Raw genomic sequence first — 26,405 nt, 5'->3', positions numbered from 1 at the left:
CCATTTCCATGTGGAGACCCTTTGCAGATATCAATAAATGTCTTGGGGTTTGTTTTTTTAAACATGCTTCTTTCATGCTTAAGGCTTGAGGTTTAAATAAAATGCTTTTAAATGTTTGATTGTCTTTTAGAGCAAATGCTTGTTCTAAAGTATGGGTAAAAGACTGAAACATTTCAGTTTTGGGTTAGACCCTTAATTTTTTTTAACTTTTAATGGCTAGAAAAAGTAGCCCATAGCATTTAACCAGCTCCTGGGTCATATTTAAACTGTCCAATAACGTTTCTACCAGCGCCTGTGTCCTTTAAACTATCCAATAGTGCTCTACCAACCCCAGGGGTTATATTTAAACTGTCCAATAGCATCTGCAAACTCCTGAGGTGTTATTTAATTAGATATTCATCAGAGCCCACCCATCCAACCCATCAAATTTAATTACTGAACATTAACCTCAACAAGGGTAAGTGGTCACACCTAAACCTAACCATTGACTAGAGCCCCCTGGCTATTCAGTGAGGTGTAGTTAAACCATTGAGTTCATGTCTAATAAATCCTAACTGGGGTGGGTGGGAGGGAGGTGATTTTTTTCCTTTTATTTAAAAAACAAAACATTTTGGAGGGGTTTTTCTTCCCCCGAGTTTCTACCATACATCTTTCAGGGTTTTTCAGTAAATGGGCCCCTTTATACAAAATGGATTCTCACAAACTTTATTTTTTTTTAAATGATTTTATTTAAACATACAAACCATGTGTTCCACCAAAACTTTTACTCATGTAGGGATCACACAAACCTTCTGACAGAAGATAGTCACAAAAGCTCCTTTTCAAAAGATATTTACAGCTACCAAGTTTTATATCTCATGTGTGTCCCCTCACCATTCTCTAACTTCATCCTTTTACACATCTTACAAATAGTCTTTTTCTTAAGCAGGGTTCTGTAACTTTTTGTATGCACCAGACGTTCAATATAATGCTCTAAGCAGGCGTCTTTTGGCTTGGTCATGGTCTTTAAAACACTGTGAGGATCTTGACTGAATTGCACTGCATTTACCAAAGTCACCCTTTGTGCTAAGTGTTCTTGAGTTAAGCACAGACATTGCATAGCATGACCTATGGCAATAACAGTATTTAATAAGCTTTCCAAACACAGTTCAGCACATAGGCCCCGGAGCTTGCAGTTTATATCCTCTGGAGTCCAAGTCAAATAGTCATGGTGCCGCTGGGCTGGCGCATCTATGACACAACCCTCACAGTCCTCAAAAAGCTTTTCCCTAAGACCATGACTAAGGACGGTATAAACACCAATGCGTACAATAGAGCGCATAACTTTTTTACGCTTATGATGTGGCACTGGCTCAACTAGGTCAATGCCAAGCCACCTCCTGAATTCTTCATGGCCGTCATCCTTGGTGTTCTCTTCAATGCTTTGTATCGGTGTTGAGCAAAAACAAGGTGGGCCCGGTTCGTCTTCCTTGTCCGATGCAATGCTGTCCTGGGTCTGAGGGTCAGCTAGAAAGGCATCGTCAAGCTGTCGAGAGATTGCCAGAAAGAAATAATGTAAGACACTCGGGTCTTTTTTTTTTTTTTTTTTTAAGGTTTACAAAATCCCGGTTTCCTAACCCCATGATGCCTCAACTTTGATCTTTCATTTACCTCTTTGACTTCTTTTCCATGCACCTTGTCCGACTCCTGGGAGCCATGGGCACCTTCCTCCTGCAGGCCATCTAGCTCATCAGGCTGCCTCGTGAGCGGTTGGGTTTTGGCGTCAGATACTGGTGTATCCATCAGTGGCTGGGCCAAAGGGCTCCTTTCAATTTCTCCTTCCTCCTTGGAACTGTCGCTGATGTAGCGCTTTCTTCTGTCGCTGATGTAGCACCAAAACAAAGTTGGTGAAAGAAGCCATGTTTCCGCTCAGCGTTTGCACGCTCTCTGAAACACGCGCTCTTGGAACAAGATGGCCTCTTTTGTGTGGTGCTAGAACTTATGGGGAAGTGCTATGCTCTGATTAGCAGAGGGTGTCACGGGAAGCTCTTAGAGGGGTCACACGACCCGCTCCCGGTCTGGTCAACGGATCCCGGAACTGCACCCCCGATTGGTCAAAGTGGATCGCGGGGCAGTCCTACAGGGGGAAAAACCCTTCCTGATTGGTAGAGGGAGGCGGGGCGAGTTCTTAGAAGGGTCACACATCCACTTCTGGGCAGGTCATCCGGTCCCAGAACTGCCCCCCGATTGGTCAAAGCGGTTCGCGGGGTAGTCCTACAGGGGAAAAACCCTTCCTGATTGGTAGAGGGAGATGGGGTGAGTCCTTAGAGGGGTCACATGATACCCCTTACTTCCGGTCACCTGCCCTTCTTGACCCCGGATGTATTACCCCCAAGGGCGGAACTTCCGGTGACAGGGGAGACAGGACTTCTGGGGACAGGGGCGGGACTTCCAGGGTCAGGGGGCGGGGCTAACGTTTGATTGATTGGTAGGGCCCTTATACTACTAGCAAATGCTTATTGGATAGTTGACAAGTTGATTGACTAGTCACTTCCCCCCGTTTGCTGCCTCTATCAGAAAAAGGCAGCCAGGGGAAGGAGGGGGGAAGAAGGGAGCCTGTGGTCAGCAGGGAGTCCCCAACTTACCCCGGGCTCCACGTGACGCTTTCACCTTTAAAGTATAGCAACAGCCCTAGGTCTGTTTCTATACTTCAGAGGTGGAAATGCTCTATCAACTAGTCGAATTGTCAATGCAAAATGCATTGGCTGTTCGCTTAGTCAATTACCCTCAGTTTATCCTCCCTAATCACGACCCCTTCCTTCACTCCCTCTCAGACTCCATACCCCCGCCTGCACTCTAGTTTCCTACTCCAAGCTCCCTTCCTCACCCAACCTCTTTCCCAGATTCCAAACCCCCTTGGTAGAAATGTGGCCCTTGAGCACTTGCTAAAAAACCTTGGACTACCCCTCCCCCCCCATTACAAATTATTACCCACTCCTGCTCTAGGAGGATGGTGAGCTGATGGAATGGGTTATGTAGGGAGAAGGTGGAATCTCCATCCTTAGAGGTTTTTAAGGCTTGGCTTGAAAAGCCCCTGACTGGGATGATTTAGTTGGGGTTGGTCCTGCTTTGAGTGAGAGATTAGACTAGATGGCCTCCTGAGCTCTTTTCCAACCCTAGTCTTCTATGATTAGGTATTCATTTAGACTACTACATACTACAAATATTAAATACTTGGGCAAAAGTTGCTTTAACCTACAACTCTAGATACTTGTAATCCACTTGTTTAAGTTCATGAAATATTGAGAGGTAATCTTAAAAATTCCACTTTGTTTTAATTTAGTGATTCCTGTGATGGGTATTCTAGACATAGTGTTTTCTATATAAACTGTATTCAGACTATCATTCTTCTGTATGTAGTGAGTAGCCAGGTTTGTTTTGTTTTGTTTTTCCTAGAACTCTTTTGGTGGTGTCTTCTGTTATGGACCTTTGATTTTATGTTCTAATGTTTTGTTTTTTCTCTTAATTGCAGTTTCATTTTTAATGTCTGTGGCAATTGATGTATTAATCTGTGACTCTGCTTGTATACATTCTTTTATGCTAGCTCCTTTTTTATGTGATAGGTTATAACCTAAAGTATAGTTAGTTGTTTTAGTTCCCCAATTACCTAAATTTAAAAATGTAATCCAATATTAATTGTATAAGCAAAAACAAACAGACCATCCATTCCTAAACCCTCCATATTTATTATTTTAAACTTCCTCGTTTTGTCTTTGGTTTTAATTTTGCTTTCCCATTGCAGGCAGGTCTCTAGTTTGCTCTGGTGGTGATATAAAACCAGTTTCCATGCAGAAAAGAATGGAATGAATTGCTGAAAGTTAAAAGACTTTCTGCTTCTGCTTCCTCTCTTCTTAGCCCTGTTCTCAGCATTCTCTTTCTGGTAGATTTGTACTGGGAAATGGTGAGGCCACATTTTTTTGGTTCCTAATCCATTTTTAGATGTGACCCTCCACTCTCTTCAACTGTTTTTCCTATTGTCTCCACTCATCAGCTTCCTTGAAGCTATTGATTTCTTGAGGTGCTGGCAATAGTAGTGAGGTTCATTATATTAAAGTTTTTATAGTGTTCCAGCAGCAAGAGGCTAAACTAGCACACTTGCTTTGAAGAATCTCTTTTGATGGGTCTGGGACGTCCACAGCAGAATGACTAGTAACTACTCGAAGTCAGGAGGTGGAAATGAAATCTAAGAAGAAAATTAATTAATTTAAAAATGATTTAATATTTTAATTTCATAAGTGTTTACTTCTAGGTATTTGGGAAAATGATCATGTTTCAGACAGCACAGAAAGCTTCAATTTCCACATGATATGGTGAAGAGAGAGAGTAATTTGGCAATGATAGCCTTAGATTTCTGTTCCACGTATCCCAGGCCACAATCATGTAACGAATCTGCCAGCCAGAGCACAATTCAAGTTCACTGTTGAGGTTATCTTCTGCCTTCCATCTTCAAATTCTAGTTCTTTCATAGTGCCACTGACACACAGTTTGATGTTGAACATCTTTCAGTGTTTAGTTTCTCATTGGAATTACAGTGGGCACACTTAAAATTCTGGTTTTAAAGATTACTGGCTCTATTGAAAGATGCTATATGTAGAGAGATTCTGAAGCTTAATTTTAGAACTGGAGTGGACTTTGAGTGAGGTCAGTATATATTGCATCTCCATAGGATTATCATGAGCTTAAAAGCACTCATACTTTGCGCCTTCATTAGAGATTCTCAATAGAAGTCCATACTGAAAACATTTAGTCTGTAGTTAGTTGTCTGTTTTCCAACCAGTCAGTGGCTATATTTTAAGAAAGCAAGCTTGTTAACGTTTTTTATGTATAAAAGCAAGTATATAACATTAATTGAACTTTGTATTGTGTTAATTAAGACTATTTGTCAAAGATGTATAGAGAAACCAAAGTTCTCTGGTGCCATGTGTTGTTTTTTAACTTTTTAGGTGAGTCCATTACCATGTCACTCTGCTGGCCCCTACTCGTGTAAAAGATTTTGTGGACGACTGCTTGATTGTCAGAATCACACCTGCATGAAAGAATGTCATAAGTTTACTAAAGTAAATGGAAATGCTGAGAGGCAAAAGGTAAATTTTACAGGTTGTATTTTTATTGTGTATGTTCTTGGCTTGAGAGCACAAGATTTGCCATTAGAAAACAGTTTTTTTTTTTCTAGGTCTGTCGGTGACTGACTTGGTGACCTTCAGTGAGTCACTTAACTTTTCTGTGTTTCCATTTCCGCATCTTTAAAATTGGAATAATGTTAATTAGCTATTTTGTAAAAGTGAAGTAGTATTATCCATGTTGTAAAATTTAAAGCAAAGTAGTTGTAGAGTGGGGGGAGAGGGGGTACCTTCCACACTCACTTTCGTATTATTATAAACTTTGTTCAGAGTCAAATATGACAGCCCCTTCTGGGTTGTATGGCCTGTTCATGTATAGGAGGAATCCAGGTTAATCTTGGTTGAGAGAGAAGGAGATTGTGAGAGGGGTTCATGAACACCAGAATAGTCTGTTAGGGAGAAATTGCTAAACAGTCAGACTTGAAGTACAGGAGGCCAGCAGGCCCTTATCAGTAGAGCAGTTTTGCATCATCACTAGGCATCATCACTAGGGAATATGTCAGAACTATGCAGTTGAGATTTCATAAAGTTCTGAGGCTGCATGTTAAGATCTATCAAGAGAATACCATTTTAACAAATTTCTGCACTGTTTTGGTACATAAACCATGCATTTAGAAAATAGTAGTTGCTGGAATTCAGTGAAACAAAAATGAGAAGATTGAGCAGAGATAAAGAACTGCCATAGTTTTGAGTTGACGAGGTGGGTAAGGTAATATATTGGACCTAATTCTGTAGTTAAGAGAGATGAGGTTTCAAGCTTACACAGAACTTGTCTTCTGGACTGGGAAAAATACTCGGTGTCACAGTTAAATACAAGGTGGAATAGATTGCTAAGCATAAGTAGACAACACCTAAGGTCCTTTCAGGGTGAATAAGATCCATTAATATTCCTGTAGGAGTAAGACAAAAAGGGCAGGGTTTGATCAGCCTGATCAGATGTAGCAGAACTGGAAACAACTTATTGTAGCCAGTAAAGGCAACTAAGATCACTGTATCGGTGTCTGTCCTAATGTCAGGGTCTGTACCCAGTGGGGATGTTAATGTGTATTTGACTATATGATTAACTGATAAGCTGAGATTTATCTCAACTACACACATTTCTCCCTTCTTGCTGCCTCGGTTACAGAGGCAACAAGATGAGGGGAACAGGAGCCAGTGGTAGTTGGGGCGCCAACTTAAAAGCTGGTTCCCCATTACCACTAGCTCCGTGGTGCTCCCACACGCACTGCTGTCTCTATCAGAGGCAGTGGGGTGGGGAGGGCAGGGGAGGCTGCTGCAAAGCAGCTTCTGTCCACGGCAGGCCTGAGCACCCTCGGGACAGAAGCTGCTTCACATCCCACAGAGCAGCCTCTGTCCATGGCAAGCATGGGACCGCCACGGGCTGGGGCTGATGCCTCTGTATTAGAGGCAGCAGCGTGGGGTGGCAAGCATCCAGTTTGTGTGGGGAGCTGGATTTTAAACTGGCTCCCTTCACGGAGCAGCAGCATGGAGTGTCAGGGGGTCCCTGAGAGTGGGGCTGGGAGCACACTTGCTTCCAACCCTGTCCTCTGGGGACTATCAAATAGTCATGTAACTACAAAGATTTCATGCAGTTTCACGACTGCTCAGTTACCCAATATGTAACATCCCTAGTACTCAGGTTTGTGAGGTATCCTGCTACAACCTACTCTTAGCACATGGAAGTCTTGTTTGTGTACGCTGAGGGTCAGCTCCCTTACTTCACTGGCCATAGGCAGCACAAGTACTTACTCCCCCCGCCGCCCCCCTCCCTCTCCCCGCAGCTTGTACAGGCTCTGTTGTCTTTCTGAAGGTTAGTGATGGACACGCTTCAGTTTTGAGCTCTCCAAGGCTATGTCTAGACTGCAAGCGGAACTTCCGAAAAAGCAAGCCGCTTTTTCGAAAGAAAGCACCCAGTGAGTCTGGATGCTCTCTTTCTAAAAAGCCTGTTTGCTTTCAAGAATGCCTTCTTTCGAAAGAGCACTTTCGAAAGAAGGCGTTCTTCCTCGTGGAATTAGGTTTACCACCGTCGAAAGAAAAGCCGCATTCTTTCGATTTAATTTCGAAAGAACGCGGCTGCAGTCTAGACGCAGGTGAAGTTTTTTCGAAAAAAGGCTACTTTTTTCGAAAAAACCCCTGAGTCTGGACACAGCCCAAGTGTGTGTCTGGAGTGTCCAATCCCTGTTCCAATGGACATTTTGGAGCAATCACAGATTTGTTGCTTCCAAAAAAGCAGTACTCCCCAGCTTATCAGTTACCACTCTGTTTAACTTGCAGCAGTTCAATGAGTTTATAGTGAAAACAAGTACAAGCTGATTTAGCAATGGGGAAGAGATCCAAATTGCAGCAAATAGAAATACTGAAAATAAATGGTTACGTATAAAATAAAAACATAACATTCATTCTAAAACCTAGACTTATGTAACTAAGTTCTTCCAGGATTTTATAGACAGGTTTAGTTGTAATCTTCTATTCATTGGACAAGTCATGATGTTCACTTCCCTCTGGAGTGGAAAAGCTTCAGCGTGATTTGCCACACCCCTCCAGCAATATCCTGAAAAGCATTGCTTTTTTTCTTAAACAGGTAGCCCTTATTGCTTTTTCCTCTGTGCCTCTTTTTTGCTGACTTCATAGTCTCTTCATTGGCATTTGCCTTAGATTGCGTATAGGCCTCTGTTGTGAAATAGACAATACATTTTGAACCAGATAGAACAGAGAGGAGCATCTCTTCCTTCCTACTAGAAAGCAGCATGTTTATCGTCTTCTGGTGACATGCCTTAATTCCTGTGCTTTAGGAGCATAATTTTCAGTACAGATGCATAATTCCTTAGACATTATCTGTTCATACATTTTGCCATGATTGATGCTGGTGGGCTCTTGATAAATGCCACCTGTAGTGAATTATTATGCATATATCTGATGCAGGGGATCCCTTTAAACTCTATATTCCCTTTGCCTTCTTCCAACTGGCACTAAGGATGTTAAAAATGATTATTACTGTAACCATGTAGCAGTTAAAAATGTTAGTGGTGCAGCCAGTGCACTGCCAGCTGCTGGTCCCTCTCCCAGGAAACTGGCTGCCCACCCTGCACTACAGACTCTCATACAGTTTTCAGCGGTTGCACATTTACAAAGAAAAACGCCTTTTTAACATACCTAGTAATGATAAAGATATGCAGAAAGTAGTGCAAGTATAAAAGGAGGAGCAATGCAGTTAATGGAATCTTAGTTTTGTGGGATACCTGTAAGATTTTAATAAATAATTCTTTCTTATTTGGATCTTATTTCTTATAAAAAATTATTATAAAGGTTATTTATTCTATTCCTTCAATTATCATCTATTCTAGGTCTAGCTCAGTGTTTTGCAGAGTGGGCTGCAGCCTGCTTTGGGAAAGCCTTTAGCAGGCCTATGCCACTTTGTTTCCCCAAAGGGTCCATATCCATGGAGTCTTGCGGCTTTCATTGGCTCCAATTCACTGTTTCCAGCCAATGGGTACCGCAGGAAGCAGGTCTGCTAGCAACTTTCCCAAAGCAGGCCTATGGCCCACTCTGGTCTAGCTTAACTATACACACTTTGTGCCTTTCTGTAAAATTATAATCTTTGCAAGTGGAACACTCCAACAGTACATGCCTCTTGGAATGAGGACAAATTGTTTACATGTAATTATATGTTCCTATCTAGACAAACATATATTTGTATAAAATTGGTTATGTTGCATCTGCAAATTTGCCAACACAATTTAAACCCCAGTGTATGCTACGTTTAAACTAATTGTGTGGTTTGCAACAGTATAACTAATTGGTCTAAAATAACATGGTTCAATTAACAGTGAAATTTAGTGTGTAGATCAGGCCTATGTCGTACTTGCCCAATTCAAAATTGAGCTGATGCTGGGAAACTTTTTACTCACTATCAGCTTTATTTTGAGTTCAGGCCCCTCCCTGAAACCTTCTTGCTATAGGATAGGAAAGACATCTGGGAAATAGTTTGGAATGTTATCTGGATGCCATGTTGAATGCCGTCTGAATAAGCCTATCTGGAAGATATTGGCTTCAAAGAACTGTAAAAGTAAATAAGTTACCTGTTTCTGTCAGTCAATGCTATTATAAAATTCTGAAGATTAAAAATAAATGCACTATTTCCAAAGTTTCACAAATGTTTTAAAGTCATCAGAAGACACATAGTGGCGCATTTAATATATGAATGAAACTAAAACAGTGTCTTGCTTAATGTGCACATCTCTAACCACTGTTCAGTAATGAGATTTATCTTAATCACTGTAGGAAATAGTGTATGTTTCTTTGACTCTCTGCTAATGTAGAGTAGAATTTGCTACAGGAATAAATTTAAACTTCATTACAATATAGAAAAAAGATATTTAACTATTTAAGGATTACTCTCCATGCAATGGGTTTATCTTTTTGTCCTAGTTCTGAAATACATACTTCATCATTAATTTTTTCAGGCTGCTATTTAATAGTCAAGTTTACACCCCATTGCTGCATATACTGCTGTTTGAGGGGGAAAATGCAAAGAGCACAAAATATAAGTAATCCATATGTCAAGTTTTCTTTGAATAGTTTTTTAAATGAAGAGTTGGACTTTAGGACTTTTTCTCTGCTTCTTGACAGATACAAAACTATAGCCTGGTTAGTTTTATTTCTCATCTCTGAACATTGATACCTTCCTGCATCAAGTTAGTTTGTTCAGCACTTTGCAGGTGAAAAGCACTGTACAAAAATCTGTTCTGTCATTAACCTACTATCAGAGAGAGTACTCTACGCTGAGGTGCTATTTTGGGATACTTACTTCCAGTATCCCGAAATAGCTATTCCATGTTGACAGCGTGCCCATTATTTCAAAATATCTTTCAAAATAATGGGCATGTTATTCCGAGTAAGGGATGTTTTGGAATACAGGCAGTCCCCGGGTTACATGGATCCGACTTACATCGGATCCCTACTTACAAACGAGGTGAGGCAACCCCGCACTACTGCTTCCCCCCAACAGACCAGGGAGACACGGAGCGGCTTTTCTCAGAAGACACCTCAGCTTGAGAATAAAGGGCTGAGGGAAGTGAGGTGTGGGAGAATAAAACTGAGCTCTGGAGAAATGTTTGGCTAGAGTTTCCCCTACAATATGTACCAGTTCTGACTTGCATACAAATTCAACTTAAGAACATACCTACAGTCCCTATCTTGTACGTAACCCGGGGACTGCCTGTAGTGGTTTATTTTGAAATTTGGCGCTTTGTAGACCGTGCCATATTATAAAATAAACTATTTCAAAATACACTCAAAATAAGATATGCAAATTGCATATCTCAAATTGCGTAGCTTATTTTGAGCTAAGGGTGCAGTGTAGACACACCCTAAAGGTGCCTAACAACTTCCCTTAACCTACTTTCAGAAAATTAAGAGTATAACTAAAAAGTTCACTTCTTGGAGTGACACTTGCCACTTGTCCCTACACAGAGATGCCTACATCTTTTAAATGTTAATGAAAACACCTTCAGCCATGTTGTGTGAGCAGGATGAGAGGGGACTGGAGAGAAATGGTATTTCCCTTATTAAATGAATAAAATAAATCCTTATTTTGAACAGCCCTGCACACAAAACGTCATGAAGTTGAAACGTGGCTTGGAGATAGTCCTCCTGGAGGTGCAATACACAACTTAATTCTTCAGGAAATTCTTTAATTTGGCTGACGTATGAACTTTTGAGCACTAGGATGTGATAATGTGTAGAAATTTTTTGCTTTGTTCATTAAGGCCCCCAACTATGCAGTCAGATTTACTCATCTGTCTGGTTCTCATTACAGAATCAATGGCTTAAATGAGCACCTAAGGAACGATGAACTCTGTATGTGATCTGCCTTGTTGACTAGAGCTGAGGGGGGAAAAAAACAGGGTTCCTGGGTACTTTGTAATATGTACATATTGGAGGCAGTATTCAGCTGCTCTCAAACATGAGAATTTAAATAAGTAGTCTTTGGACCACTGTGAAACTTGTATTAGTGTAAGTGTAGTTTGTAGCTGTTGGAGTAAAAATATTGTATATCAGAAGTAGTATTTTATATGATTATAGTGTCATGATGAATATGCACTGGAGGCGCATAGTTAAAGTCTTGAGTATTCTGTCTTGACTTTGGCATTTTCTGACTAACTACTTTTTAACCCTACAAACTTAATAATAGTAGTCCCGAATGGCAGTTTTTCAAAGTAATACCCTTAAATGGCCCTCTTTGTCTGGGAGAGAAAGTAGGATCCTCTTTGTTTGACCCCCAGCTGCAGGCATTACTTTCATTCTGTTAAAAGCAACTTTTAATGTTTTGTTTGACAGTTCACTGAAGATTAAAGCTCACTTTTCACATGTATTTTTTTTCTAAATGTTAAAAGTTCATTTTAAAATTATATTCCATTAGCAAGTCTCCACTGATAACTTTTCCTGTATTATTTTTTTTTAGGCTAGTCCAGAATGTTCTCAATGTGAGGAGGTGTGTACCAAGCCACGACCACAAGGCTGCCCTCACTTGTGCATTTTGCCCTGTCACCCTGGCCAATGTCCACCGTGTGTCCAAATGCTTAAAATGAAGTGTCACTGCAAACTCACAAACCTGTATATTGAGTGCATGTAAGTAGAAAAAGGATGTTTGAATTCAGATCTTAAAGAAATATGAATACTTGGAGGAGACATTTTAAAAGAGATCTCTTGGTTGGGTCTTTTCATTTGAAAATTACACAATTGATGATGGCTCAAAAAAGCACTAAAAATCACCATCTGCTTTTCTATGCACTCAGATCTGATTCATTATTGGCAGTTAAAACATTAAGATTCTACAACAGTGTTAAGAGAATAATTAGTTTCTGTATGTAGTTGATTTTTTTGGTAATATATGCCAGAAATGGACTTTATTCTCTTATAAAGTGTTATAATGAAGGCAGTACACAAACGTACTAGATTCTATAAAGATCTTTTCAATTGAAACTCTGTAATTCATAGATTATAGTCAGAAGGGGGACCACTGTTACAATCTAAATTGACTTCCTGTATAATACACATTATAGAACTTTCTCAAATTACTGTTTAAACTAGAGCTTATATTTTAGGTAAATATTCAGTACTGATTTTAAAAATTGTAGTTCTGGAGATTTCACATCCTTGGTAGATTGTTCGAGTTTTGGATTTACCTCATTGTTAAAAATGTGTACCATATTTGCCTAGTCTGAATTTGTTTAGCTTCAACTTCCAGCCACTGGATCTTGTTACAGCCTTATATTGAAACATCATTTTGAGGGAATTTATCTATGATGACACTTAAGTCCTTCAATCTTCTATCCTGAAGGGGTATAATCTGTGTTCTTGGTTCCCAAGATATATTAACTTACATTTGGCTATATTAAAACACATTTGTGGATTGTGATCATATAATCAAGTCACTCAGATCACTCTAATGCAGTGTTTCTCAACCTTTTTTTAAATAAAGTACCCCCTTAAAAAAAAAAAAAAAAGTACCTCCCCCCAGTACCTATAGTTTTCAGACACATTTTTTTCTACCATTGCAACACATTTATTTAAACAACTTAATCGTAGCCAAGTGGCTGATGAAATTTTTGGGTGTAAAAAGTACAAAAATAATAAAGCACTGTAAAAACTTAAAGCAAAAATTCAGTTTTCTCCAAATTTCAGTTGTGTTGATGTGCCCCCCAGACTTCTCTCGAGTACCCCTGGGCGTACTTATGCCACTGGTTGAGAGAAACTGCTCTAACGGACACAAAGATTGGTCATCTCTTCAAATATTAGCAAAGATTTTTGTGTCCTCTAGATAGAGTAAAATATTATAGTGTTTTACTGAGACTCGATCCCTGGTAGACCCTACTGATAAAGTTGTTAATCCATCTAATGCATGTCCAGTTAATATCTGTAGTGCAATTATTTCTCAGAACGTGATGTGATACTAAGCCAAATGCCTTGGAGAAATCCATATCCCTTTATCAACATAGGTGCCTGTATCAACCACACCTATTGCCTAGGGAGGTTTACAAAAAAAATTATCCAAAAAATATCTTTTATGAAATCATGCTAACTGATACTAATTATATTTTTAGTCTCTAATAAAATCCCCAAATAAAGCATTACATTATGTTATGTGGTATCAGTGCCTGGCTAACCATCAGTAGTGCTTTAAGTTATCGTTTTTTGCCTTTTTTTAAATATTGGAACTACATTGGCAGTCTTCCGTTCCTTTGGAATTACCCCCATTTGCCAAGGTTTGTTAAATTTACTAGTGGTTCAGAGTTTCTCCAAGAGTTGGATGGATATATTTTCCTGCTTCATTCCAACTATAGAGCAAAAATATCTATTAGACATTTCTGCCTTTTCTCTGTCATTTATTGTTCCACCATCTGTATCTAGTGATATACCTAGACCTTGCCAGGGACTTTTCTGGTTCTTAATATGTTTAAAAATATTTAGCCTTTTTGGCCGTTGATGTTTCGTTGATTGCTTTAATTTCATGTGTATCATTGTTTCCACGTACCTTTTTAACTAGGGTGGATTTTTTCATATCTGCAGAACCATGATGCTTTGCTGATCTAGTAGAATGTCTTTGAAGAATTCTCTATTTTTATGAGCATGTTACTCTTTCAAATTTAAATGCTTCCAATCAGCAGCATCAACAATTGTATTAAGCTTTGACAGTGAAGAATCTGACTGCATTATTAAATTGCCAACATAAAGAGAGTGGTTATCTGACTTGGCACAAGGTTTTTATTTGGGACAGTTACTCTTGTGTATAGTATGCAGCCAACTGAAACTATTTCTCTGCTGAGCAAAAATATGTAATTAAATGTGTTCATAATTGTGTTTGATTGAATTAGTTCTAATTTGGCCTTTTGTTAAACATTTTCAATAGAAAAATAACTTGTGCTGACTTAAAAGAAAAGGATCTTCTCAGTTCCTGCAAAAATCAGTGTCCAAAAGAGGTAAGCTTTATTGGTAAATTAGTGCTTTCTTTTCTTCTGCTTTGGTATTCGCAGGGAGCAATTCATTCTTTTGTTTTCTGTCCACTTTCTCTTAAGTCATCAGATCATTACTCTAAAGTGGTTGTCGACAACCTTTTCAAACCAGAGCCAAACTACATCAAAATTCAGAACAAGTGGTCAACAAAGAGCCATATAAGAATGCCCATTTGCATGACTGAAAATATATAACTTACTATTATTGATAATTGACATAATGATTAATAATAGCACAAATGAAACAGTGTATTCACAGACTTTAATGGGACTTCTACTGCTGCATCTTTTCATGCAGTTCTTTGAAGTGTACATCAAAACTGGTCAAATCCAGCTTCATACATGCATTCAGACTGTCTTCTGTCTATCTTATGGCAGGGGGTTTGGAGATGTGGGGGTTCAGGAGTCTGGTTTGGGATGTATGAGGGGCTCAGGGCAGGGAGTTTGAGTGTTCGATGGGCTCAGGATACTGGGTTGGGGCATGTGGAACTACAAGAGTCTGGGGATGTGGGAGTATGAAGGGCTCAGGTGTATGATGGGCTCAGGGTTGGTGTGTGTTGGGAGGGTGCAGGAGTGTTTATGACACTGCAGCCAGATGGAGGCTGGGGCCCAATTGGGATTTGTTGGCCAGACTTGATTTTTAAATAAAGTAAAATATTATGTTGTTACAGTTCAATTCCCCAAGTTGGCACTTCAGGTGTAGATATGGGGGCTGGCTAGCAGAATGAACTCTGTTAGAACCTGCCTTTGTAACTCTCAGACACAAACTTGTCCAGTCTCATTTTCCCTGAGACCCCAAAGAAAGAAGACCGGTTGCTACCACCACCAAATGTAACTAGAAATATAAAATAAACCCATTTACGGGGAAGAGATTACTTGAAATCCTCTCCCTGAAGCAAAGTTTTCCTCCCTCCACCCACCCCAACCTCCATTTTGCTTGGAATTGGGAAAACGAACAGATAATCTGCAGAGAACAGCGGGGCTCTGCTTTTTCCGGGTAACTTAGGCACGTAGGTTTAAGGACACCAAAATCAACCAATACCAGTTAACTAAAATAAAAAGAAAACATTTGTTTTAATTTTTTTTAAAGTCTACTGTTGCAAGCATACTGTATGACTGGGTGTTAGAAGCCATGGGTTGAAAGAGACTCGGAGAATCCCTGGGCTGTAATCCTTAGTTACAAAAGAGAAAAACAATTAACCTGCTCAGACATGATTCCAAACCTGGAAAACAATAAAAACCTGATGACAATCTAAACTTTCCCCTACTTACACATTTCAAGGGGTGTGTTCCTGGGAGAGAGTTTCTCATGCTACTGTGGGGAAAAGATTTCAACATTGTCTTTATGGCAGGTGTGAGGAACTTTTTTTGAGTTGGCCCACTGAGTTTTGATGAAGGAGGCAGTTGTGATATAAGGCACAGGATTGACATGCAGGGATTTGGATTGTGATCTGGGGCAGCGGATTGGGGTGCAGGATGTGGAAGGGGGTATGGGCTCAGAAGGGGGGGCAGAGGGTTTGGATTATGTAGGCTGGGGACAGGACTCTGTTTGGGAGACTTAACAGTGAGATTCCAGAACAGCAGCCCAGAACATTTCTCTTGCCGGAGCCTGCCCTTCCCTTAACCCCTTAAGCTGCATAGGCTGCGTGGCCATATGTTATGTGAATAGGAAACGGAGGGGTTTGGTGCTTTGCATGCTGCCTGTTCTTGAAACAAGCAGCTTCCATTGGCCAGAAACCAGCCAGTGGGATTGTTCTAGGGATGGGAGTAGCCGTAAAGCACCACTTCCCCCTCCTCTCCATGCTCAAACTTTGTGGAGCACAGGTGGCCCCACAGGTGCTTTTCTGAGTAGGTGCAGGGGTGGGGCAAACAGGGGAGTCTGCCTGGGGGCTCCCTGCTGCATCTATGGGCTGGATTTTGCCCAGGCCTGCTGTAGCACCAGCATGGGCTCCCTGCTTTGCGGGGAGCAAAGGGGAGCTGGGCTCCAGCTTCAAAAGAGCCATATCTGGCTGCCTAATGAGCTATATTTGGCTCACAAGCTGTAAGTTGCCAACCCCTGCTCAATAGCTTAGACTCCATTAGCTGTGACTAGTACCAAATTAACTGGAGGGGCAACAAGTAACAATTTTGTCCTTCCCTTCCCAATTGCAGATGGGATTATCAAGTTGAGAAATAGGGGTGCTGAAGTCAGGGAGATTAGAGAAGCTCTTCTCAGCAGATAGGAGGGGGAGATTGGGTAATTAGGGACAACCTTTCCCAATCTTTTCCCTACTTCTCAAGAGTGAAAAACTGGGAGAGAGAACAATATGTATCCCTCTGCCATTTCTTTACTGTTCTCTCCTAACCTCAGGCTGTCCTTTTTCCATTCTACCTGTGCCCCACAAACTCCCCTTGTCTCCTACATACACCCACCAGTTCATTCTTCATTCATCAGTTCATGCCATTTCCTTTCACACAGCCCTGACAGTTTAAACTCCCAAGTTCCCTCAGCTCTTGTGATGCCAGCCTACTAAGAAACACAGAACTTATTTAACCCCAGACTGAGAATCCTCCTTTTCCCTTTTGTGCCTAACATTTCCATAGCTCTGAATCCTCCCATCCAAAATTTTAGGCTCACAAAAAACACATACACAGCCTTCCAAGCTCACAGTTCTTTTTCTTTTTCCTTCCTTCCCTCTGCTGCTTTCAGTCTGCGTTTGTTCCTTTTAGTGGCTCTTCCCTCTTCAGCCTTCCCATTTATCTTGAGCAAGTAAATAAGTAGCTTTATCTCAATTTCCTTCAGATAAGTATCTGATGGAAGTATTTTTTTTGATACAAGAGGAGCATTCTGAAACTCAGTTATATTCCTTGCATCTACCTCCTTAACTCAATCCTTTCATATTCCTCTTCGGTAATCTAAGAGTCCTTTGCTCAAATCTCCTTCTCCTATCTGCTAATGTACCTGTGTCTCTACAACAGTTACTGAATATTCCTTTGGCTCAGCTCCACCTCTTTTGAAACCTCCTTCATATCTTACTTCAACTAGTGTAACTCACTTCTTTCTTTAGTGACCCATTGATACAGAAAGAAAAGCAAGACTACATAACTTGCAAGCTCCAAAATTCTAGTGAGTGTCCCACAAATTTTAGGATCCAGTGTAAAATTGCTCTTTATTTAAAAAAAAAAAAAAGTTATTAGATTGTCCTAATCTAACTCATTGGAACTGGAGCAGGCCACCAATCTGCAAAGTTCATTGAAAAGCTGCCATTAAAGCCTTAAAGGAAATATATAAAACAGGTGCAAAGTATGAAAGGACAAGCTCAGAACATATTTACTATTTGTGGTCTGAAAAGACTGAGTAAACTGTGGCCCCTGGTGGCAAGGATTAAGTGACTTGGTCAAAGATTAGGGGAGATTGCTAGGACTGCATACTGTGTGAGATTTTGAAAGAAGGTCTGTCAAATCGGGTTCTTTTCCCCCCAACAACCTAGTTGAAAATACTCTATTCATATATGGAATAAGGACCTAGACAAGCATGAAGGCCACTAGAGGAATTTTAGGTAAATTTGAAAATCGGAGAGACACAATATAAAGCAATTCCATCAAGAGAAATCTTTCAGAGACCAAAAATGTTAATAGGCAGTCTCAGGTCAGAATGTTGATGTGGATAGTGGAAGTTGAATGGTTTAAATTTTCAAAAAAAGCCAATGGAAAATGGAAAGACCGATTGAACATTAGTATGAGAGTTTCAGGTATGAAACTAAAATCAGCTTTAACAATGGTGCTGCAAATAATGCCTCCATAATGTGTAATTAATACTATTGTGCCATGAGTTCACATACTGTTGTGGCAGCACTGATTAACTCTGAGTCTCTGTTAAACTGATTTTGTTTTCCTTTGCCAAATGTATTTTTCCTTTTTATTGTGAGAGGAAATCTTCATATAAGTGCCAGTGACTGTCTGTGTGTTAGTATGAAGAAGCTTAGTGACCTTGTTGCTGCTTATTGTAAATTGCTTTATTTAAAAAAAAAAAAAAAACCTCCACCAGAGTCCAGAGTTACAGAACTTTACTACTTTAAAGGGTAATATCTGTTTTATGTCTTAAGTCGTAGTTTTTAGGCATACTACTTTTTTTTACTTCAGAATTGATGCAATTTAAGGTAATACAATATTATGCAGTATTTGAAATGTTAAGTCTGATATTACTTTTGGGAATTGTGAAAGACCCTTAATTACATGGCTTAAAGGATATAGCAATAACTGTAAAAGTTTTGCCAAGTTTCATAGTTGTGTTTTGGCTACAGTTGTACAAACTATTCTGAGGACTTCCATAGTCTGGTACAAGTAGCACTCTTTTAGATATCTTTTTTGCTTTAGGGAACCACAAAGGCTTTGAATTGTCACAGATGTTAGTAAAGTTAAAACATTTTTTAAGTGTTTTTTTTTTTAATTTGGCAGCAAGAACCAGATGTCCTTAAGAAGGAAATTATAATTTTACCATTAGTTATGAGTACTCAGATTATTATTTATAACAGATTTCTAAATGTTTAGGACAATTCTAAAAGAGAGGTGTTCTGATATACAGTACTGAAAAGTTTCTATGTTTGTTTGAACATATCACTCATACTCTTGTGTTCATGCTGATCAGAATTTACTATTACAAAGGAGCTTGGTTTACAGTTTACCAGTAACACATGACTAGTGAGTAGGTATAGTTTATTCTAATGTGCCAGCACTATAAAGGTGAAAGTCATACCTGAAAGTAGAGATGATACTAAAAAAACAAGTAATAATTCTAACTTTTACCTATCATTGTACAGTTTCTCCTTCTACAATTTAATTACCTGAGCCTTTACATAAAATATTGACAATTTAGGTAATTTGTGCAATTTTTTTTAAAGTGAATGAAGTACTTGTGAAAGAATGTCCTGGGGATAAAGGCCATACAACAAGGTATTGCAGGAGGAATATAAACTTTCCATCAAAGCCCTGATAGTGGACTTTAACTTTAAACTTGAGTGTCCACTACTAGGTTTGAGAGGAAGAATGTCTTTATTTGTAGTTTGCTTCTGAGACTGCTAAAAAGAGTGCCATTTAGAAGTGGTGGTGGTATTTGAGAGTGACATCTGTTCACTAGAACCATGGAGCCTGATGTTTGTCAGATTACTGTTGTTTGCATACACATAGGAACCCCTGTCAGAGACATACATGATGGACTAATTCTTGTCTGTTTCTAGTTGCTTTAACTTACTTTGGTCACCAAAACCGTGGTCACCAACCCATCGATCATGATCAACTGGTTGATTTTGGGGGCACGACCAGTCAATCCTGAGGTGTTCCAGACCCTCTCCTTTGTTCCCCTCCATCCCCAAGAAGCAGCTCGTGCTGGTGCTACCTCTTGGGAAAATGGAGGTAGTGCCAGCTTCCCGTGGTGTAGTGGGGGGTGGGGAGTCCCTGGCTGCGCACCAGCTCCGACTTCTGAGGAAGCATGCCAGCTGTTTTGGGGACAGGAGGAGCAGCACATGCCACAGTTACTGGCTGAGCTGTCCCTGCCCGCTCCCCCTGGCCAGATCCCCATGAATACCCTGCCTACACATCCACCAGCACCCTGCTCCTACCCCCTGGCCAGACATCCATCAGTACCTTGCTTCTGCCCCCTCCTTGCTCCTGTACCCTATTTTCCACACAGATTCTGCACCCCCATCTGTAGCCCACTCACTGGCAGCCGTGCACTGGATCCCTCATTTTTGGCCCCACCTCAGAGTGTAGAGGGGCTCACAAATTCCACTAACTCTGGAATTCCAGAAGAGTTAATCTGGCCTAACTCTCATTCCTACCTACCCTCCCCCCATGGGCCTGGAGTGGTAGGGGAGTGAGGTGTCTCAGTCGGGCCACATCAGTGAACCTTAGGGGAGTTTGGAGGGGTTTTTTTGCATCTCACTTGTGTAGTCCCTGACTGGTTTTTCTGTGGGTCAGTGACCTCTGACCCAAAACAGGTTCCCTGCCCCTCTCATAACTAAAGACAATGCTGAAACATTGTGTGTTTGACATACAGTGAGCCCTCGCTACTTCGCGGTTCGACCATCGCGGATTCACGACTTCGCGGACTTTTTTCTGTACATTAAAGGGTGGTTTGTTAACAGTACTACGTAAAGGGAGGGTTTTAAAAGTCTGAATATACATGTTAAATAAATACGTAAATATGGTGTCCCTACTTCGCGGATTTTCAGCTATCGCGGTCGGGTTTGGAACCTATCTACCGCGATAAACGAGGGTTCACTGTAATACTTTCTTTAAAAATGAAGCCTGGCCAACAAGCCCCCAATTGGGGCTGAGCTCCCATCTGGCCACAGCCTCATAGCATCACAGCACTGTCCGACTCCAACCCTGAGCCTATCATACACTAGAATCCCCTGTTCTGAGCCTCTCTCATCCCCAAACTCCTGCACCCCCATTTCCCCAATCTTCTGCCACAGCACTCCTGCACTGTGTACACACTGTTAATCTGTGTCTTGAGCCCATCATACACCCAACCTCCCTGCCCTGAGCCCCGCATACATTCCACCCAGACTCCTGCACCCTCACATCCACAAGCCCACGTCTTACTCAGCACCCCAACCCTCCACCTGACTCCAACTCTCTTGAGTCTGGAGCTCCCTCCCTCAGCCAGCATCCCTAAGCTTATATACTAAGCTTTTTTTCTCCCACAGTTGCACAGCTTCTCTGGTGGCAGCAACAGTGACATCTAATTTAAATTGAATGCACATGGTTATCTAGCCCTACTCATGTTGATTAAAATTATCGCAGCTGGTTTACGCTAGCATTCCCACCATGAGGCACTGATGGCAGTGCAACAGTGGGAGACTTTAAGAGAAAATGTTGGAGCTGAGTCTTGTAGCACTTTTGTGTGTGACTTCACGAACTTCGGAACTATTCATGGGATTGGACCAACATTGGTCTAAAAATAGTGCTTTGCCAGGTAAGGTTATTGCGCGCACGCGCACACGCACACACACACACACACACACACACACACACACACACTCTTTACCCAAGTGACAAACTTCTCTGACCTCTATAATTACTGTTTGGTGCATCCCTAAATTTATTAGTCACTGTACTGTGGTAAGAAACGAGTGAAATCTTTGCTGAGCACCTAAAGAAACAGACATAGTTAACATGAAAAAGTCTGTCATGTAGGATCATTAAATTAAAAGGCAATTGAATTTTGGTTTTTGTAATCTTAAGGGATTTCTACTTATAATAGGCAAAAGGTTTGTAGGCCCCATATCCTAAAGACAAGAAATTGGAGTCTGTCAAAGTCATACACTTAAAATTGTCTGAACTTGAAAGGAGGCTAAACAACAAAAAGCTTGATGATGTGTATCTGGCTTCTTCATAGTATAGTTTATGGTTCAAAAATATGTCATAGTAAACATTTCCGTTTCCTTCTGTTTTTGTTCTCTCCTATTTGAAATGTATAACTTGAAGGTAGTGAATGCACAGTAGCTTCTTTAACTTAGTTTTTAACTCTTTCCTTTTTTCCCCCCTTCCTTTTCACCCTTATTTCCCCCACCCCATGACTGGAGTTGTGATGGTGGTATTGTGTATAATTTTAGAGAGGATATTGTACTTCTTGAAATTTTGTATTTAAAGTAACTGGATCTTGTTTTCAATCAAGTTGTGAAAATGAAGTCCATAACAAATTATACTTTGAATGTTGCATGGTTTCTAGTAATAGGAACTAAAAATTCTGTGAAGAAAATAAAAAGTAAATGTTAATGAGCAAGTTAAGACCATAAGAACAGCTATCCTGGATCATACCAAAGGTTCATCTAGCCCAATATCATGTCTTCCAACATTGGCCAATGCCAGGTGTCCCTGAGGGAATGAACAGAACAGGTAATCAAGTGATCCATCCCATCACCCATTCACAGCTTCATGTAGTTAGTTACTACCTATGTGGGAAATTAATACATTAATTGGGCTTTCCTGGTTCTACTTTTGCTTAAATGTTGTGTTTGAAATAGAAACATTTTAAAGTCCAGTTGCAGAGAACCAGTTTCTTTGTTTCACAGTTGTCCTGTGGTCATCGCTGTAAAGAGATTTGCCATTCAGGTGATTGTCCTCAAAATTGCAACCAGAAGGTTAAAATCAGATGTCCATGCAAGAGAATTAAAAAGGTAAATTCCATGCTGTAATTTTGAGAGAGCTGTATCTGTGAACTTCCTTCTTTGCTTTATATCTGCATCCATAGGGAATGATCACCACTGAAGTAAATTTGGTATTCAGTAGCTCTAATTACTTTAGTGGACCTAAAATACTCACCTCAGCTGAGGGTCTTGCCCTTAGTATGAATGGGTTCTTTGAAGATGTAAAATTGTTAGTTTTGTAACCTAAAAATATTGTGATCCATGCAGTGAATTGTTTCAAATGTATGTGGGTTTGTATAAATGGGAGGGATAGCTCAGTGGTTTGAGCATTGGCTTGCTAAACCTCTGGTTGTGAGTTCAATCCTTGAGGAGGCCATTTGGGGCAAAAGTTTGTCAGGGATGGTACTTGGTCCTGCTGGGAAAGCAGTGGACTGGACTGGCTGACCTTTCAAGGTCCCTTCCAGTTCTAGGAGATAGGCAATCTCCATTAATAAATAAACTCTACTGGGAGACTAGCATATAAGTCTTGCTCAAATCTAGATCAGATAAAGGAAACACATACATTTTTCTGACCAGAGATCAGGGACGTGTATATGTAATTACATTAAAGAATCCATTGACAGACCTAAGGTTCTATGTAAATCTGAGTGCAAATATGGTGGCATCATCATTGGGTTGTAATAGACAGGTCTTTTCATGTGGCCATTTGTTAGCCAACAGAAACAAGAGGGCATCTTCTGGTTCCAGAACATGCCCCTCTATCCCAGGCCAAATCAGAGCTGCCTTACCACTGAGGCGCAGCAGTGAGCTTCCAACAGGGACAGGCCACCTGCCTGTAAGTCAGATGCACAATGTTGTGCCCAAACACCCAGTCACCAACTCCTGTGAAGAAAAGACTATAAGGAAGTGTTTTGTGTATATATAACACTAAACTATGCTCCCTGTTGGGTTCCCACATCCCTTTCTGCATTTGGATGCCACCATTGATACTATGCCTCCTTTTGGCTCCTATTGCAACCACACTACCCCTGAACAAATGGGGTCCCAGTTCAGTAGGAGCACCCCAAAAATACAACTTCTTTGACATCACCGTGAATCGAAATTTTTCTGATGTAACTTCTTTCTCAGTGACGGAAGAGCATTCTGGCACCAGCAATGTTGCATGTACAGCAAGTGTATGCTGCTTTTGTTGGCCAATTCCCTGCCTCCCAACACTCTCTTATCACATATTACCTTATCAGCCCTTAATTGGTTTATTTGACACAAGAAGATTCAGGTAGTCAGATCTTTTTCCTAACCCATCTGAATCTGCCCTTTTGTCTCCTTATTATCCCTGATAGATTTCACGCCCTCCTCAGATAGGTTAGCTAGAACCTACTACTAGGTTTCTGGTAGTCAGGTATCCTGTAGCTAAGTGTGCTGCACCATAAACAACCCAGTAAGTCTCATGCCAGCCAAGGGCATAGCTCTCCAAATTGTAGTGCCCCTGCTCTCAGATATAGTGGACTAAATTCTTTCACACCCCAGTAAGAAACAAAATGTACTTGATTGTTCAGGGTGCTAGTTGCATTATGTTTAAGCCTTAATTCTTTAAGACTACGTCTACACTGCACAATTATTTTGGAAGAAGTACTCCGAAGTAGCTTATTTCAAAATAGCATGTCTACGGTAGGGGAGCTGGCCTTGGACTAATTTCCAGGATTCCCTGTAATGTGTGCATGCTACCTCGATGTAGAACCCCAGGAAGCACTGGGGAGTAATTACTTTTAATGTCCTGGGGGAGGAGCTATTTTAAAATAGCAGCAGTGGAGTGTCCACACTTCTGCTATTCCTAAATAGCTATTTCAGAAGAGGCGTTATTCCTCATGGAATGAGGTTTACAAATGTCAAAATAAGCTGTCCGTTATTTCAAAATTATTTTGGAATAACTGGCTTGCTATGTAAATACTTGCATAGTTATTTCAGAGTAACGTTCATTATTGCCCAATAACATAGCTATGTAAACTTTGCCCACTTCTGAGGCTGTGAGGGTAGGAGGGGACAGTGAAATTAGTGAAATACAAAAACAGCTAATAAAAAAAGGCATGGTATTAATTTTATTCATACTCGGATCTTCACTATTACCAGGAAGATGGAAAATGTCTGAATTACAAACAAAATTATAGACTTGAAAATGTTCTGTAACTAGCTTATTTTCCATTTTATAAAACATTATTTAACGCACGTTTCATCAGTTAGAAATCTGATATATTGTTCATATTGAAAATTAATGAACTTTGGATAGAGGAGTGACTTCTAAATCTGAAACTTTTTCATACCTATAGGAATTACAATGCAGCAAGGTACAAGAAGGCCAGGTTTCACTAGACTGTGACACGTTGTGTAAGGAAATGAAACGGAAAGCATCTGAGGTAATGTCTCTCTTGTGGTTATAATATATTCTCACTGCTTCAGAAAAAAGAGAAATGAGCTTCCAACACAATACCAGCAAGAAATATCATGTAATCAAATGTACATGTTTAACAGCTGTTGCTTCAGACCCTTGGTTTTGGTTAAATGTGGAAAAATAATTCTCTATATTGTTTTGTGGACAGAGTTAATATTTAACGTAAGTATGTATTAGTGAACCTTTGCGTTATGCTAGAATAATACTCATAATTTTTTTTTCATGTGTCAGCCTATTTTATGGACCAAATAGTGTGTCCTACTCTGGCAAAGCCTTTGAGGAGCGTGAAAAATACTTAAGTCTATACAGGCAGTCCCCAGGTTACGTACAAGATAGGGACTGTAGGTGTGTTCTTAAGTTGAATTTGTATGCAAGTCAGAACTGGTACATATTGTAGGGGAAACTCTAGCCAAACATTTCTCCAGAGCTCAGTTTTATTCTCCCACACCTCACTTCCCTCAGTCCTTTATTCTCAAGCTAAGGTGTCTGCTGAGAAAAGCCGCTCCGCATCTCCCTGGTCTGCTGGGGAGGGGGAGGCTAGCTTCGCGTCTCCCTGGTCTGCTGGGGGGAAGCAGCTAGTGTGGGGTTGCCTCACCCCGTTTGTAAGTAGGGATCCGATGTAAGTCGGATCCATGTAACCCGGGGACTGCCTGTACATACCTGACCTTGTGGAGAATCCACTTTTATACTAATGATATAGGAAGGTTTTGTATTTTTGTGAAATAGGAACATATTTCCTTGAAATCCTCAGACTATATATAGCTTTGTAGTTATGATTAGGGGTATTGTCCCCCAGGAACATTGCTTGATCAAGATATTCTGCCACTGATTTCCAGTCATGTCAGAGAGTGAATGTGTTAGAATAACTCTGGGAAATTGTAAAATATTTTCTCAATAGTTTGGAAAAAAGCACATTGGGCTAAACTGGGATTTCATTTATATCAACCTTAATCTGGAATAACTGAAGTCAGTGAAATTATTCTGGATTTATGAAAGTCTAAATGAAAGATGAATTTAACCATTTCTCTGTCTAATGAAGGATTTTGATCAGGTCTTGTTACGTATCGGCGTTTTTCAGTTAAAATGTCTCTATGAATTGCCAGTGTGACTGAAACTTTTAAGGAGACTGACATCTGCTGAGCTCTCATGTAGCTGTAATACTATCATTCTCATGCTATCGATATGCATTAATCTTGCTCTAGAAAAATCAGTCACTGGAAATAGGAGAATTTGTTTCTTCTGTCCTTGGTGCCTTGCTGAAACCACAATTTGTGACTGTAATTTTAGAGATGTGGGCACACGCTCACTGTATTGAAACCACTAACTAACTAGCAGCTGAACAGTGATCACATGGCAACTAGTGATCTGGATATTTGTTTATGGTTTAGCTGAAAAATACTTCTATTACCTTACGAGTCATTTCAGCAGTCTTGGACTAGTCTTTTTCTGTTTAAGAATTGATATTTTCATACTCAAGAGTTAATAATTAGCAAATGACATGATACATTTATTTACTTTCTGCTGTTTTTTTGCAATTTTATTGTACTCCCGCAAGGAAGGAATATTCTGCTGGAAAGGCATAACAAGTGGGGTTTTGCAGGGGTCTGTTTTGGGACCGGTTCTGTTCAATATTTTCATCAACGATTTAGATATT

The 26,405-nt window shown here is 40.3% G+C and overlaps 2 protein-coding genes across 2 annotated transcripts in view; one reads left to right on the top strand and one right to left on the bottom strand.

The window, feature by feature from the left end:
* The window catches only part of NFXL1 (nuclear transcription factor, X-box binding like 1), a 102,388-nt gene that overhangs the window by 65,062 nt on the left and 10,921 nt on the right, over window positions 1-26,405 (top strand). The window contains exons 16-20 of the mRNA XM_075930466.2: window positions 4,983-5,123; window positions 11,623-11,789; window positions 14,071-14,140; window positions 22,231-22,335; window positions 24,630-24,716. Of these exons, the coding sequence (XP_075786581.2) occupies window positions 4,983-5,123; window positions 11,623-11,789; window positions 14,071-14,140; window positions 22,231-22,335; window positions 24,630-24,716 (570 nt within the window). The remainder of the gene's footprint in view (window positions 1-4,982; window positions 5,124-11,622; window positions 11,790-14,070; window positions 14,141-22,230; window positions 22,336-24,629; window positions 24,717-26,405) is intronic.
* On the bottom strand, window positions 757-4,538 carry LOC149524508 (uncharacterized). The gene is made up of 3 exons (XM_089777646.1): window positions 4,445-4,538; window positions 3,467-3,646; window positions 757-1,569 (listed from the first exon to the last, which is right to left on the bottom strand). Exons 1-3 carry the CDS (start codon window positions 4,536-4,538, stop codon window positions 839-841), a joined length of 1,005 nt encoding a protein of 334 aa, XP_089633772.1. The 3' UTR covers window positions 757-838.

Source organism: Pelodiscus sinensis, chromosome 4, assembly GCF_052426305.1.
Source record: "Pelodiscus sinensis isolate ZL-2025 chromosome 4, ASM5242630v1, whole genome shotgun sequence".
NCBI lineage: Eukaryota > Metazoa > Chordata > Testudines > Trionychidae > Pelodiscus > Pelodiscus sinensis.
Note: the sequence above shows the minus strand (reverse complement) of the source record. Positions and strands in the feature narration are given on the sequence as shown.